This window comes from Panthera pardus, unplaced genomic scaffold, assembly GCF_024362965.1.
Source record: "Panthera pardus isolate Hobbes unplaced genomic scaffold, ASM2436296v1 HiC_scaffold_22, whole genome shotgun sequence".
Lineage (NCBI taxonomy): Eukaryota > Metazoa > Chordata > Mammalia > Carnivora > Felidae > Panthera > Panthera pardus.
In genome coordinates this window covers 45111168-45125769 of record NW_026526788.1, presented here as the reverse complement: position 1 = coordinate 45125769, position 14602 = coordinate 45111168, and the positions used below count along the sequence as shown (strand labels likewise).

General features: G+C 53.8%; 1 protein-coding gene across 2 annotated transcripts; it reads left to right on the top strand.

The window, feature by feature from the left end:
• The first annotated feature begins 3950 nt into the window (after window positions 1-3950).
• RBP3 (retinol binding protein 3) lies at window positions 3951-13398 on the top strand. 2 transcript variants are annotated; one of them, XM_019444852.2, is made up of 4 exons: window positions 3951-7116; window positions 9300-9490; window positions 11005-11147; window positions 12671-13398. In XM_019444852.2, the coding sequence occupies exons 1-4, from the start codon at window positions 4069-4071 to the stop codon at window positions 13063-13065; spliced, it is 3777 nt and encodes a 1258-aa protein (XP_019300397.2). In that variant the 5' UTR covers window positions 3951-4068; the 3' UTR covers window positions 13066-13398. The 2 variants fall into 2 exon arrangements, with proteins under 2 accessions (XP_019300397.2, XP_019300398.2); XM_019444853.2 differs by lacking the exon at window positions 12671-13398 and adding an exon at window positions 11327-12173.
• Window positions 13399-14602: the final 1204 nt, after the last annotated feature.

The following is a 14602-nucleotide window of genomic DNA, read 5'->3' as shown; positions in this document are numbered from 1 at the left end:
TTTAAAGTCCTGGAAAATGAAAACTGACCCACAGTGGTGACAGAAGGCAAATGCAAGGGGGTGAGGGGTAAGTAACAAACAGGCATGAGGAAAAACAGAGGGAGAGGGAAATATACATGACCTTGATCTTGGTGATAGTTCCATGGGTGAATACACATGTCAAAACCAGACTGTATGCTTCAGATACAGGCAGTTCAATGTATGTCGATTATACATCAATTACATGGTTTAAAAAAAAAAACAACAGAAAAAATACACATTTATTAGATAATTTAAAAGTTACTGAAAATATGATAAAGAAAATATCATAAGTGCACGTGAACTTATGATAAGTGAACTTGAAGTGAACAAGTACACGTACTCATTGATTCGTTGAGCCAAGGTTTGGACAGTTAGTCTACAGAAACAAGAAGCGCTAGTCCTTGTGAACACATGTTTGAGAACGTTTATAACCATAGAAGCAAAAAACAGAAGCAAAAGTTCAGTAAATTATCAAGGACTACGATGCAACCATTAAAAGGATGAACTTTATGTATAGGCTTCAACATTGAAGGTTGTTTCTGCTGTATGCTTAAGTAAGTAAAACGAGATACAAACTACTATGTGTATGCAGTATAGACAGTATGTATACATAGGTAACACTAAACAAATGGACAGATGGATAAGCATCCATGGGTGAATGGACAATACATCTCCTGCATATGTGCTTCCATGTATGAACGCAGAGAAAGGTGAGGACAGCTACACATTAAACATTTATGTATGTATAATACATATTATTATTGGCTGGGTTAGAATGGCTTTGGAAAAAGATTGTTCACACATTTATGAATTCTTTAACTTGTAAAAAGCAGTATGTTTCACTCTTATTTTTTAAAGAGTAGAAAGAAAAAGGATTAAAATAAAGACAAGATTCAGTGTGCTTTGAAATGCATCCAAAAAAAAATATGTTGGTTTGAGATTTAGGGAGAGGGTCAGAGAGATAGAGGTGAGATAATGAAAGGGTAATAAAATGTCAATGTTAGAATCTAAGTACATGGGTATTGGCTGTACTGCTTGAAAATGTCCATAAAGAACATCGAGGGGAAGATAAACATCAAACAATGGATGGATGGATGGATGGATGGATGGATAATAGAGATAAGGCCTCTGCCCACAGCAAAAAGTGAATCTGTAATGTAACAGGTGATTTGCTCCTTCTTGGATTGCCCAGGCTCCAGGCATGTTCCATGTGACCATCCCAACAGCACATCTTCTGTGCTTCATCCCCCTTTTAATCTGACATTTGGATCACTGCGGGTTGTGCTCTGGAGTGAACACTAAGCCCGAGCTTTTCTCAGGCATACAGATTCTCCAGACACACCGAGGCCAATGGAAGGTTTGGGGCCTCAGAAACATTCCATATGCCAGGGGCTCGAGGGCAATTTCTGCCTGCTAGGGTATCTCTCCCCACCCCCACAGGGGAGTTCTGATCATAGGCTGCCCCTCACCAACTTCTACTGAGTCCTCAGCTTCTCTGTTACACCTGCCAACACTGTTGCAACAATGCAAACTTTATCCTGTTTCCCTTCCAAGGAAGCAGAGGCACAGAGCAGTCATGTTACTTAATAAAGGTCTCTACCCTAGAAGGTAGTAGGGCTGGTCAGGGGAGAGGCTCCCAAGCTTGTACTCTTGACATCTCTGCCCACATGGCTGCTTGTGCAAGTGACAGGGAGGCAGGGGCTTCTGACTTCATCCCAACTCCAAAATCCAACCCAAGGTCACATGGGACTCTCGGTAGCCCCCTAGACTGATGGCTAGCAAGGACTGGATGGGAAGGTGTGGAATTTCTCTCCTCCTGGATTTCACTGTGGACTTGTCTGAGGTACACTGTCCTTAGCTGACTGCCAAGTACTTATGTTCCCCCTCACCTGGGGACCAGAGAACATTCCTAGTTCCTGGACAGACTGGAGAACTTTGGGGACAGAATTTTCTCCCACACCCACAAGAGGACACATCACATCCCCTTGCAGGCACTAACTCTGCCCCCCTGATGACTTGAAATGGACCCTCATTTTGTTTTCCACATCCTCTGCGAGGTTCTGGGCCATCCCCACAAATCAGGGCCCAGCAACAGCTTGCAGGAATCCCATCCTGAGGCTGCATTTTAAGGAATGTCCAGGAGAAGCGCCTTCCCCAAAGAAGGACCTTTTCCTGATTGTCTTTATCCTCTGTACTTCCTGGTCCAGAGGCTTTGCCTGAGCTCACGCAATGACAGAGAAGTGCCCTCAGAGGCCCAGGATGGCATACTCTGAGACGTGATTCCCCAAGTTGGGGCCAGAGTGAAAGGCCCAATCTTCCCAGTAGGGACTAAGGAGGCCTTATTGTTATAATAAATCAGCCTCACCTCATTGGCTGCAAATAGTGGAGTGATGTGACCATATGTCACTTGGGCATTAAACAAATCCTAATGAGCTAAAAACATGTTTGTTTTAGCTAATTGACCTCTTTGGCTTTCATAAACCACTTGGTAAACATCCTCAGACAACGATTTCCAGAGAGCGGATTGTGGTTCTCAGGGGCGCTGAGAAAGCCCCCCGTCTCCCGGGGCACCTCCTGCGGGGGTGCCTGCTGAGGGACACATGTGTGCCTGCCTGCTGCCCACACGACTCAAGAAGTGTGTGGTGGCAATAACAGGACAAAGTGAGAAGAGTGGAGGCAGGCCGCTCTCCCAGCGCTCTTCCTGGCTGTGCAGTCTGAGCCGTGCTTGTCTGATAAATATGGAAAGTGCCCACCCTCCGAGGGGTGCGGAGACAAAGCAGGGCTTCTAGACTATGCGCTCCATGGCAGATACACTTGGAGATCTGTGGCAAATCAGCCTTCAGCAGGACCCATGTCCCTTCCATGCCAAGGGGCAAGATCTGGGAGCCTAAAAGTCCAGCTGTTCACCTGAGACAGGCCTGTATGCTCTGTGCAGGTGAGGGAATGATCTGGATGCCTGTGAGGTCTGGGACCACAGAGACCTAAGTCCTGCAATTGGGTTCTTCCTGCAAGCAGCGGACCAGAGCTGAGCCCTTACCCAGCAGGGGGTCTTCTTTAGCCAGGAGAATGGACACTTGTCAGGTCTCAGAGCTAACCTCACCTGACCTAGAATCACTGGTCCCATGGTGTCTAGAAGGCAGATGCCCCTCCCACTCACCACATCCTGCATGGAGGTCCGGACATCGTATTCCTACTGTTTGAAAGCTGTTGTGGCGGCGGGAGGGGGGGGACCACCCCAATTCCCTGGATGCATTACCAAGATATAGAAAAAAGCTGCAAGCCCTGAAGTAGATGGGAGCCCCAGACTCAGCCTCTGCACTGTCTGGGCTGACTGCAGTCCCCCCAGACTTCTTCTCAATGTCCCCTTCACCCCTAAGGTGATGGGCTTCAGTAAGCTACTGAGATCTATTTCTTCAGCTCTACAGCAGAGATAATACCTACCAGGGAGAACTTATCAGCGATGGAATGCTTCCGTCTTGCCTGAAACCGTGAAATGCTTTACACATATTTTCTCACGTGGTCTACACAATAAGTAAGATACTTCCCTAAGGCCACAGAGCAGTGAGTCGCGGAGCCGGGCCTCCAGTGAGCTCTACCTAATTCCAGAGGCGTGGATCACCCAGTGTAGTGGGAAGATGCTATTTCCAGCAGGTTAACAGCTCTATTTTGCAAGGCTCTGGTGAAAACTGTCACCTTGTGAAGCATGAAGCACGGAGTCCGGCATGCGGCAGGCACTGCAAATAAACGGTGGTTATTCAGATTACTATACACAGAGATAGCACAGCAGCATGAGATCCAACATACCTTCTGGGTCAAACCACTTCGGGCCCTTCTCCCCAGTCCCCAGGGCTGATGCGCTTGAATTAGACAGGATTAAAGGCTTACTGGAGCTGGAAGCCGCACCCCAACTCCCGAGTTTAGCCCCGGACCTTCTGTCCACCCGCTGAGAAGGACGAGGGAGGAAGGCAGCCACACAGGGCAGTGCCGTGGCCTTACGCACAGTCAAGGGAGCTTTTGCTTGGGAGCCAGCTCTCCTTCTGGATCCCCATGACGAGAGAATGGGTCCTGCTCTTGTCCATGCTGCTCTGTGGCCTGGCTGGCCCCACGCACCTGTTCCAGCCAAGCTTGGTGCTGGACATGGCCAAGGTCCTCCTGGATAACTATTGCTTCCCAGAGAACCTGATGGGGATGCAGGAAGCCATCGAGCAGGCCATCAAGAGTCGTGAGATCCTCGCCATCTCGGACCCTCAGACTCTGGCCCATGTGCTGACGACTGGGGTGCAGAGCTCCTTGAACGACCCTCGCCTGGTCATTTCATATGAGCCCAGCACCCTCGAGGCTCCCCGGCAAGCCCCAGCACTCACCAACCTCACAAAAGAGGAAATGCTTGCCCGGCTGCAGAAGGGCATCCGCCACGAGGTTCTGGAGGGCAATGTGGGCTACCTGCGTGTGGACGACATCCCAAGCCAGGAGGTGGTGAGCAAGCTGGGGGGCTTCCTGGTGGCCAGCGTCTGGAGGAAGCTCATGGGCACCTCTGCCTTGGTGCTGGACCTCCGGCACTGCACCGGGGGCCACGTTTCCGGCATCCCGTACGTAATCTCCTACCTGCACCCAGGGAACACGGTCCTGCACGTGGATACCATCTATGACCGTCCCTCCAATACGACCACTGAGATCTGGACCTTGCCCCAGGTGCTGGGAGAAAGGTACAGTGCCGACAAGGATGTGGTGGTCCTCACCAGCGGCCACACTGGGGGCGTGGCTGAGGACATCACTTACATCCTCAAGCAGATGCGCAGGGCCATCGTGGTGGGTGAGCGGACTGTGGGGGGTGCCCTGGACCTCCAGAAGCTGAGGATAGGCCAGTCTGACTTCTTCCTCACTGTGCCCGTGTCCAGGTCCCTAGGGCCCCTGGGAGGGGGCAGCCAGACATGGGAGGGCAGTGGGGTGCTGCCCTGTGTGGGGACACCAGCCGAGCAGGCCCTAGAGAAAGCCCTGGCCATCCTCACTCTGCGCCGGGCCCTCCCAGGAGTTGTCCGGCGCCTGCAGGAGGCGCTGCAGACCTACTACACCCTGGTGGACCGTGTGCCCAGCCTGCTGCACCACCTGGCCAACATGGACTTCTCCGCAGTAGTCTCGGAGGAGGACCTGGTCACCAAACTCAACGCTGGCCTACAGACTGTGTCTGAAGACCCCAGGCTCCTGGTGCGGGCCGTGAGGGCCAAGGACGCCTCTTCTGGGCCCGAGGTTGGCGAGGACGAGCCTCCGGAGGTAGTCCCCACAGTGCCCGGAGCCGAGGCTGCCCGGCAGGCCCTGGTGGTCTCTATGTTTCAGGTGTCGGTGCTACCGGGCAACGTGGGCTACCTCCGCTTTGACAGCTTCGCCGATGCCTCCGTGCTGGAGGTGCTAAGCCCCTACATTGTGCGCCAGGTGTGGGCGCCCCTGCGGGGCACGGAGCACCTCATCGTGGACCTGCGCCAGAACCCCGGGGGGCCGTCCTCTGCTGTGCCCCTGCTACTGTCTTACTTCCAGGGCCCCGACAACGGCTCTGTGCACCTCTTTACCACCTATGACCGCCGCACCAACATCACGCAGGAGCACTTCAGCCGCATGGAGCTGCTGGGCCAGGGCTACCCCACCCAGCGCGGCGTGTACCTGCTCACCAGCCACCGCACCGCCACCGCGGCCGAGGAGCTGGCCTTCCTCATGCAGTCGCTGGGCTGGGCCACGCTGGTGGGCGAGATCACTGCGGGCAGCCTGCTGCACACCCGCACGGTGCCCCTGCTGGAGACGCCGGAGGGTGGCCTGGTGCTCACCGTGCCCGTGCTCACCTTCATCGACAACCACGGCGAGTGCTGGTTGGGAGGTGGCGTGGTGCCCGACGCCATCGTGCTGGCCGAGGAAGCCCTGGACAGGGCCCAGGAGGTGCTGGAGTTCCACCGCAGCCTGGAGGCCCTGGTGGAGGGCACGGGGCACCTGGTCGAGGCTCACTATGCACGGCCAGAGGTCATCGGGCAGACCAGTGCCCTGCTTCGAGCCAAGCTGGCCCAGGGGGCCTACCGCACCGCCGTGGACCTGGAGTCACTGGCCTCCCAGCTCACGGCCGACCTGCAGGAGATGTCTGGGGACCACCGTCTGCTGGTGTTCCACAGCCCCGGTGAGATGGTGGCCGAGGAGGTGCCCCCCCCACCCCCTGTCGTGCCCTCCCCAGAGGAGGTCTCCTACCTCATCGAAGCCCTGTTTAAAACAGAGGTGCTGCCTGGCCGGCTGGGTTACCTGCGTTTCGACGCCATGGCCGAGCTGGAGACGGTGAAGGCCATCGGGCCACAGCTGGTGCAGCTGGTGTGGCAGAGGCTGGTGGACACGGCCTCACTGGTTGTCGACCTGCGATACAACCCTGGTAGCTACTCCACAGCTGTGCCGCTGCTCTGCTCCTACTTCTTTGAAGCAGAGCCCCGCCAGCACCTCTACTCTGTCTTTGACAGGGCGACCTCGAGGGTCACGGAAGTGTGGACCCTGCCCCAGGTGGCTGGCAAGCGCTACGGCCCGCACAAAGACCTCTACATCCTGATGAGCCACATCAGCGGGTCGGCAGCTGAGGCGTTTGCTCACACCATGCAGGACCTACAGCGGGCCACCATCATTGGGGAGCCCACAGCTGGAGGGGCACTCTCTGTGGGCATCTACCAGGTGGGCAGTAGCCCCTTATACGCCTCCATGCCCACGCAGATGGCCCTGAGCGCCACCACAGGCGAAGCCTGGGACCTGGCTGGGGTGGAGCCCGACATCACCGTGCCCATGAGTGAGGCCCTCTCCACAGCCCGGAACATAGTGGCCCTGCGGGCCAAGGTGCCCACTGTGCTGCAGACAGCCGGGAAGCTGGTAGCCGATAACTATGCCTCCCCTGAACTGGGGGCCAAGATGGCGGCCAAACTGAGCCGTATGCAGAGCCGCTATTCAAGGGTGACCTCAGAAGGGGCCTTGGCTGAGATGCTGGGGGCCGATCTGCAGATGCTGTCCGGAGACCCACACCTGAAGACAGCCCATATCCCCGAGGATGCCAAGGACCGCATTCCTGGGATTGTGCCCATGCAGGTGAGACACAAGGGAGACTGAGCCTAGCACAGTCCCAGCCATGAGCCGACTGGTTGTCTGCACATCCAGGGCTCTGTGCACAGTGCCGGGCAATCGCTTCCAGACTCGTTTTCGTGTTTAAGTTCTCATTAGTCACATCTTTCCCTTCCTCTCATCCTGTCATCCCTTCTTCTTCTGGTGTCCCTGAGCACCTCTGTAGAGCACTGATAACCCACGAGGACTCAGTTTGAAAACCCCTGGTATAGAAGGAGTGGCACTCTTGGCGGGGTGGAAGGCAAATGTTTGCAGCACTTCTCATCATCAGTGTTGGCGAAAAGGTCAGGTCATGAGAAGTCACTACGGTTTCGTCCCCTGGAAATGCGGGGTTTGTGTTCATTCTCACCACCTGCCTGCCTCGGAGGGTTTCAGATGGAGAGAGAGGAGCAGGCAGAGGTCTTGGCCTCACAGTTGCCTCAGAGCTAAAGCATGGAGCCTAGACACAGGCTGTGGCATGGTCAGGGGTGCTGACGGCGCACAGCCTGGAGAATCATGGCAGTGGTCAGGCACCACCTGCCTTCTCCTCCCCTCCCACGATGCAAAGCCTCCAGAAGGAGCTGCACTTGGTGGGCGTGCAGTCTGGTCCAAGGGCCAGCTGGATGGCAAATTCCGAGCCAGGCTATTGTGGTCAGTATATTCGAAGCCGGCAATGGCATTTGGGGAAAACACTGAAAAGGTAAATCAAGGTTGAGGAATTTTGCTGCTGGGTGGATGAGAGAGAAGTTCTCTAGACCAGTGGCCATGGATTCATCAGACACTCCCATAAGCTAAGAGCTTCATCGGGAAGCGATATTTACAACATCTCTCCACATCATTTATCCTCTGTGATTTTGTGGCAGAGTCACAAGTAGTCAGGGCAGCATTTGTCTCAGGGTCCCTTGAAAGGAGGTCTAGGATGCAGGCAGTTCAGGTGGGAGGCCGTCTTTGAAGCAGAAGTGAGGGGGCAGGGAGAATGGGATAGGAAAGGAGGAAAAGCTGATGGGTAAGGGCATTATGGAAGCTGTTGCTTCCTAAAATTCCTATAGAACCCTAACAAGTGTGGGGAAGGCTTCCTGGAGCCGTCCATCTACAGACGGGACCCAGCAGTTCCTGTCCTTCTTTGGCTAAAGGTCCCCCTGGGGACATGAACTCTCTCAAACTCTGAGGCAGCTTGGAGAAGGTCCTGAAATCGACAATGGAAAGACATAGGGGTGTGCTGGAGGCAAGGCCCTGTCAGGTGAGGAGCGGTTGTAGCAAAAATCAGAGGAGGGCCAAGGGCACCAGAAGCATCTAGTGCAGAATCATCATCCCTGTTTTACAAAAAGAGAAATGGAAACCCAGAGGGGTGCAGAGGAGTGTGACCCATGGCTGAAGAGCTTGTGACTAAGGGTAAAGCAGACCCTGGAGGCTGGGTGTCCCAGTTAACATTCCGGCCCACAGAGCCTGTGTCCTTCTAGCAGTCTTGGAGAGAGAAGATGAGGCACAAAACATGTTGGGGGAGCCTAGAATGTGCCAGCACTGTGCTAGACTCACAGGGCCACCAGATTCCAAATCGAGGACTCACTCCTTTCCAGCATCGCCAGGATTCATGGTTTGGAGTCACATATGGATTCAGCTTCTGGTTCCACCACCTACTGGCTGTGTGACCTTGGGCAAGTTACTTAATCACTCTGTGCTTCAGTGTCCTCATTGAAAGGATGGGGATGCTATAGGGTGCCCTCATGGTGATGGTAAGGGCTGCAATGTGCTCAGCACAGGGCCAAACCCCCTTCTAAAGGTTCAGGGGCCCAGGAGCTAGCTAATGTCTTCCCTCCCAGCCCTAGGGAAGAAGATGAACTCAGAACCATCAGGAGGTATCTGGTGAGGTCAGGGGAGTCAGAGTGGAGACCACGCCTGGGCCTTGCAGCTCTGGACACCGCGGTGTGGGCTTGACATGCATGAACGTTCTCTGTAAGGAGTCTGCCAACCGCATTTGGGTCCACATCCTAGGCCCACCACCCACATAACCTCCTAGGCGCTCCATTGGAAACCTTCTTCAGAAATGTTAATTCCCTCCCATACCCTCAATATCTTTCACGTATAAAGGAAAACTGTGGTGCCCGGTTTCCTGAGCTGTAACATCTGCTCCTCTGCTGACACTGAGCTGGACCCCCACCCATTTTTTTCAGATCCCTTCCCCTGAAGTCTTTGAGGACCTGATCAAGTTTTCCTTTCATACTAATGTGTTTGAGGACAACCTTGGCTACTTGAGGTTTGACACGTTTGGGGACTGTGAGCTGCTCACCCAGGTGTCAGAGCTGCTGGTGGAGCATGTTTGGAAGAAGATCGTGCACACGGATGCCATGATCATTGACATGAGGTCAGTGGCTGGGGGGCAGAGGTCTCTGGCCAGCCAACCCAGGGGTTCCGGCGTAATTGGCCGTGGGGGACCCCAACATCGGTGATCTTTCTAAGCTCCTCAGATGATCCCAGTGTTAATTCCAGGCTGAGAATCACTGGGCTACTCCTGTGGTTTCCAAACTTGCCTGGCCATAGGACTCAGTGGAGAGAGAGGAGGAAGGGAGACTTTAAAAACAGATTCTGGGGGCTTAACGTGACCCTACTGAATCTAAAGCTCCGGGGTGAGGCCCAGTCATCTGTGTATTTGAAAGGCATCACCCCGGGTGATTCTGGTGATCAGTCATGTTTGGGACAGCTAGCTAGGCCACCACCTGCATTGTGCCTCTTATGTCATACAAAGTCAGCCCGTGACCACCCTGATCATGAGAATTGGAAAGCCAGAGTCCCCGAGAGAATGTGAAAATAAGCCACTATTGTGGCAAAAAGAATTCTTTGCATCACAAAATGGCTGGTGGAGGGACGCTTTTAGGTAGATACCCACCCCCAGCAACCAGGCCCCTGCCTCCATGGACACAGGGAGGGGCAGGCTGCTCCCCCAGGGATACAGAACCCCACTTTGTAGCTGCAGGAGACAGGCTGCCAGAATTGGCCAAGTCATGACTTGCCTGCTTGGCCAAGTCATGACTTGCTTGTCTGCAGCTCAGCTGTGGTTCTTGTCTGTCACTAGAGGGCTCCAGATCTCAGAGGCTTGTTCTCCAAAACCTCTCCCAGGGCTCTGTGGCTACATTTGTAAAAGAGGAAGTGGCCCAGCCTACAGAGTGCTTCCAGACCCTTCTAACCTGAGGTTTGGAGTTTCAGACACTGAGGTCAAAGGCCCTAAACCCAGCTGGGCCACCCTAGACCTTCAACCAGAAGAGACTCCTATCATATCACCAGCCCACACTTCTTATTCACAGATGAGGAGACAGGGTCCCAAAGAGTTCACATAACAAGGCAAATCCGAACGTCCTAGGACAGGCACAGGTTGTCCCCTCCCCCACTCTTCCACTCCCCATCCAGTGTGGTTCCACAACTCTGAGCACTCTGCTGTACTAAGTAGCAGCTCATTAGGAGACCTGAACAAAAATGCCCAGTGGGTCTTATGAAATTATAGAGAATGCAGCCGGGAAAACAGTGTCCTCACAGGCAGCATGGGTGTGGAGAGGAGTCTATGGTTAGTAAATGAGGAAAATCTATCAGCAAGTTCATGACTGCAGGACTTGTCAGAGCCTTTAATGTAATGGACACAATATGTATCACATAATGTATTAATATGTGATCAGAAAGGGCAGGTATGGCACCAGTGTTTTGAAATTTCTCAAGAGACTTGTACCCTGGGAAATGCCAACCACAGAATTCTGCAGGAGAAGGATGGGACAGGGAGGCTGCCTGGAATTAGTGTCCTCCTCAGGGCAAAGGTCCCAGGCTCCCAGAGGGGAACCGAGGGCCTCCCTGTGAGCTCTGCCCCAATGACCCCCACTTCCCTTCCCTTAGGTTCAACATCGGTGGCCCCACCTCCTCCATCTCTGCCCTGTGCTCCTACTTCTTTGATGAAGGTCCTCCAATTCTGTTGGACAAAATCTACAGCCGGCCCAACGACTCTGTCAGTGAGCTCTGGACCCACACCCGGCTCGCAGGTATGTACAGACGCTTTCCCTTTCCTGTTCTCATTCTAGAAGCTTCTGGAAAATCAGGGAAAGACAGCTTGGGTCCAGGGAAAAGTAACAGTAAATGGAATATAAAGCTCTGCATGCACTACACTTTTACATATGATTCTTAATCCCTACAAAATGCTACCATTATGCTTATTTTCTAGATGAGCCTTGACTAGGTCGAGTCTCTTGTCTAACATCACCCAGCTAATAAGTGGAAGCGCCCAAATCTGAATGCCGGTTTCTCTAAAACCAAAATGCCCTCCGTTCTGGCCACGACAACCATCAGCATGCAAGGCACAGCAGAATTAGAAGGACCCTTGCCCTTCACCAAACCCCACAGAGTTTCTGGTGCTCATCCTCCCTGAGCTGTCAGCAGCAGCTCAGCACACCTGCCTGAATAAAGTTTGTGGTTCTGATGGGGTCTCTGCCCTGCACAGGCGCCACGCTCTGTAGAGCCAGGGCTCTCGTGGTCCCCGTCACGGGTGATAGGCTCACTCTGACTCCCTTGCTCAGCATGACAAACCAAGAAACCTACGCTCCCATCCGACGAGGGGCTGGGAGAGCGGTGGGAGGAAGGGTGCATATGACCAGAAAAGCACCCCACAATTTTCATTTGTACACTTCCTTATCACACAAGGATTCGAGGGAGATTCCAGGGCACACATTCACAAATACTGCAAAACGTAAATAAAAATTAGAACCGGGTGAACTGTAAATTCAAACAGTATTCAAAACCAGGAGTTACAAACAGACTCAAATCTGCAAGAGCATGGGGTCCTAGATTGCAATGATGTCCAGTATGGGAGCCGCTTGCCACATGCAGCCACTGAGCACTGAAATGTGGCTCATATGAATTGGGATGTGACAGGTGTAAAATATACACCAGGTATTTTAGGGCTTTTCATGGAAAAATAAAGATGTATAATATCTCCACAATGTTACTGATTACATATTTGAGACAAACTTGTTTTGGATATGTTGAGTTAAATAAAATATGGTTAAGATTCATGTCATCTGTGCTTTTTTTTTTTTCTTGTTTAATGTGACTCCTAGAAAACTTGCAGCGACATCTGTGGCTCACTTTCTGGCTCACGTTGTGTTTCTATCGGACATCGTAGCCCTAGAGGGCTGTTGTCGTGAAGCCACGAGTTTGGGTCTTCCGGGAGTCCAAAGTGAAAAGAGAATCTGGCAGGTTAGGCATTCTTATGATTCATGAAGAGGAAGCGCATCCTTTCCTCGGGAGAGTCAAGGCTTTTCCCGTCACTCAAAGATAAAAGTGCCAGAAGTGCGTGAAGCAGCTGTCAAGCCCTTACAAACTGGAGATGGGGCACACGCTCGTAGCCCCATTTGACACTTGCAGAACTGGGGCTCACAAAGGAATGCCCTGCATGTGGACACAAGGCCACAGAACCAAATCCCAGGCCTTCCTCTTTGCGGGTCCACACAGTACGGAGAAGGCAGGTGCCCCACAGTGCTGACTGGACTCCCCTTCCTCTGTCTTCCAGGTGAACGCTACGGCTCCAAGAAGAACGTGGCCATTCTGACCAGCGCGCTGACAGCCGGCGCCGCGGAGGAGTTTACCTACATCATGAAGAAGCTGGGCCGGGCACTGGTCATCGGGGAAGTGACCAGCGGGGGCTGCCAGCCACCACAAACCTACCACGTGGATGACACTCATCTCTACATCACCATCCCCACGGCCCGCTCAGTGGGGGCTGTGGATGGCAGCTCCTGGGAAGGGGTGGGTGTGGTGCCCCACGTGGCTGTCCCTGCTGAGGGAGCCCTCACCAGAGCCAAGGAGATGCTCCAGCACACTCTGCTGAGGGCGAGGAGGAGCCCCAGGATGGGTGGGACCTCCAGGCCACACACCAAGGGCACTCCAGCACGTGGTCCTGCCTGAGGTCTCCGGGTTCAGAAAAGGGACCTGCTGAGCCCCGGTAGGCTTAGAGTTGAAGGCACCCTTGCGGTTCACCCGATGGTCTCTTCACCATTGCCAACATCTCTGAGCACATAGGGACAGGCAGCTCACCCCTCAGAGGCAACCCCCTCCATAGTAGTTATTTTGGGGAGGCGAAGTCAGATGTACCTCCTACCCATGCTTCTTAATTGCCAAGCCCTAGAGCAGCTCCATCCGACCGAGCTACGACGTGAGCCGCAGATCGCGGCACTCACGTCACTTTACCTTTTCTAGTAGCCACCTTCTTAAAAAGTAAAAAGAAACAGGTGACGTGTATTTTACTAGTGTGATTTATTTACCCTACTATATCCACAGTAGTATCATTTCAGCAACATAAAAATGATTGTGAATGAGATGTTTTTGCACGGAGCCTTCGAAATCTGGTAGGTAGTCTGCACGTAAAGTGCTTCTTCCCCTTCCTCACGCACATGTCTGGGGCTCAGGGGCCACCTGCGGCCGGCGGATCCCCTGTGGGACAGTGCAGGCCCAGAGGTCAGGGACCCCCACTCCCCCAGCACATTGTCCCCCGTCTGCCCTCCCTGCCTCCACATCTTCCCCATTAAAGCACCTCTCCCTCCTGCCCTGGGATCATTTCTGTCCCAGCATTCTCCTCAGGGGTGGCAGCCATCGTGCTCACCCTGGTCTCCCACTGCCCATCGCTTAGCACAGCGCCTGGTGCAGGAACGCACGTGAGTATCTGGCAGCAAGTCTGTCTTCCCTTCATGTGTTCCGCCCAAGGCCTTGTTCTCTGGCTTCCGCCAGGGTCCCCAAAGTGAGCTCTAGTGTCATGCGGCACTTGGACACGCAGCATTGCTGTTTGAGGGTAGAGTGGCCCTGGGCGGTGGTCTGGGTGCCTGCCTTTCTTGGCCTAGGGCAGTCTGTCACTGCACTGGCTGTGGTGACCAAGCCCACTCCTAACAGGGCAAGAGGGCTGAAGACCCCAAGATCTCCTCCAGAACTGGGCAAGCCCCAGGAGGAGACAGGAAGCCCGGGGGTGACCTGGAGGAAGGCAGCCACTGGCTGGCCCCTGGGAGCTAGGCAACCTTACTCCACTAGAATCAACAGGGACCCAAAAGTGAGAGACCTCCAGGACTCTGCCCAAAGTCACGGTGGGGATGAAGCCGTTACAGCAAGGACATCCCCCACCCTGCCAATCAGTGCTCTCAGAGCCCCGGGCTCCAAGATGTCTGAGTGAGGGAGGATGAGGGACCGTTGCCATCTGGCCTTGCTGTCTGGTGAGTCCAGCCTGCAGCTGCCACAGGCGACTTCCCCAGGGCACCGGGCTGACCTCACTACACAGCCCTGACTCCACCAGCCCCCTCCCCAGGCTCCAGGGAGCTGTGGAATCTGGGCACACCCCTGGGTCACCACCAATGTCTAGGAGGTTCGCCACCTGGAAAACCTTGAACCAACCCTGCTGAAGTAGGAAAGCTCTGATGCAAGGCGTTCTGGGTCCTTTCCCTTCTGCTAGATTCAAGTA

Coding starts and splice junctions, on each gene's coding strand:
- RBP3 (XM_019444852.2), top strand. CDS start 4,069: ATGACGAGAGAATGGGTCCTGCTCTTGTCCATGCTGCTCTGTGGCCTG. Junction 7,117..9,299: donor CTGGGATTGTGCCCATGCAG/GTGAGACACAAG, acceptor CATTTTTTTCAG/ATCCCTTCCCCTGAAGTCTT. Junction 9,491..11,004: donor GCCATGATCATTGACATGAG/GTCAGTGGCTGG, acceptor CCCTTCCCTTAG/GTTCAACATCGGTGGCCCCA.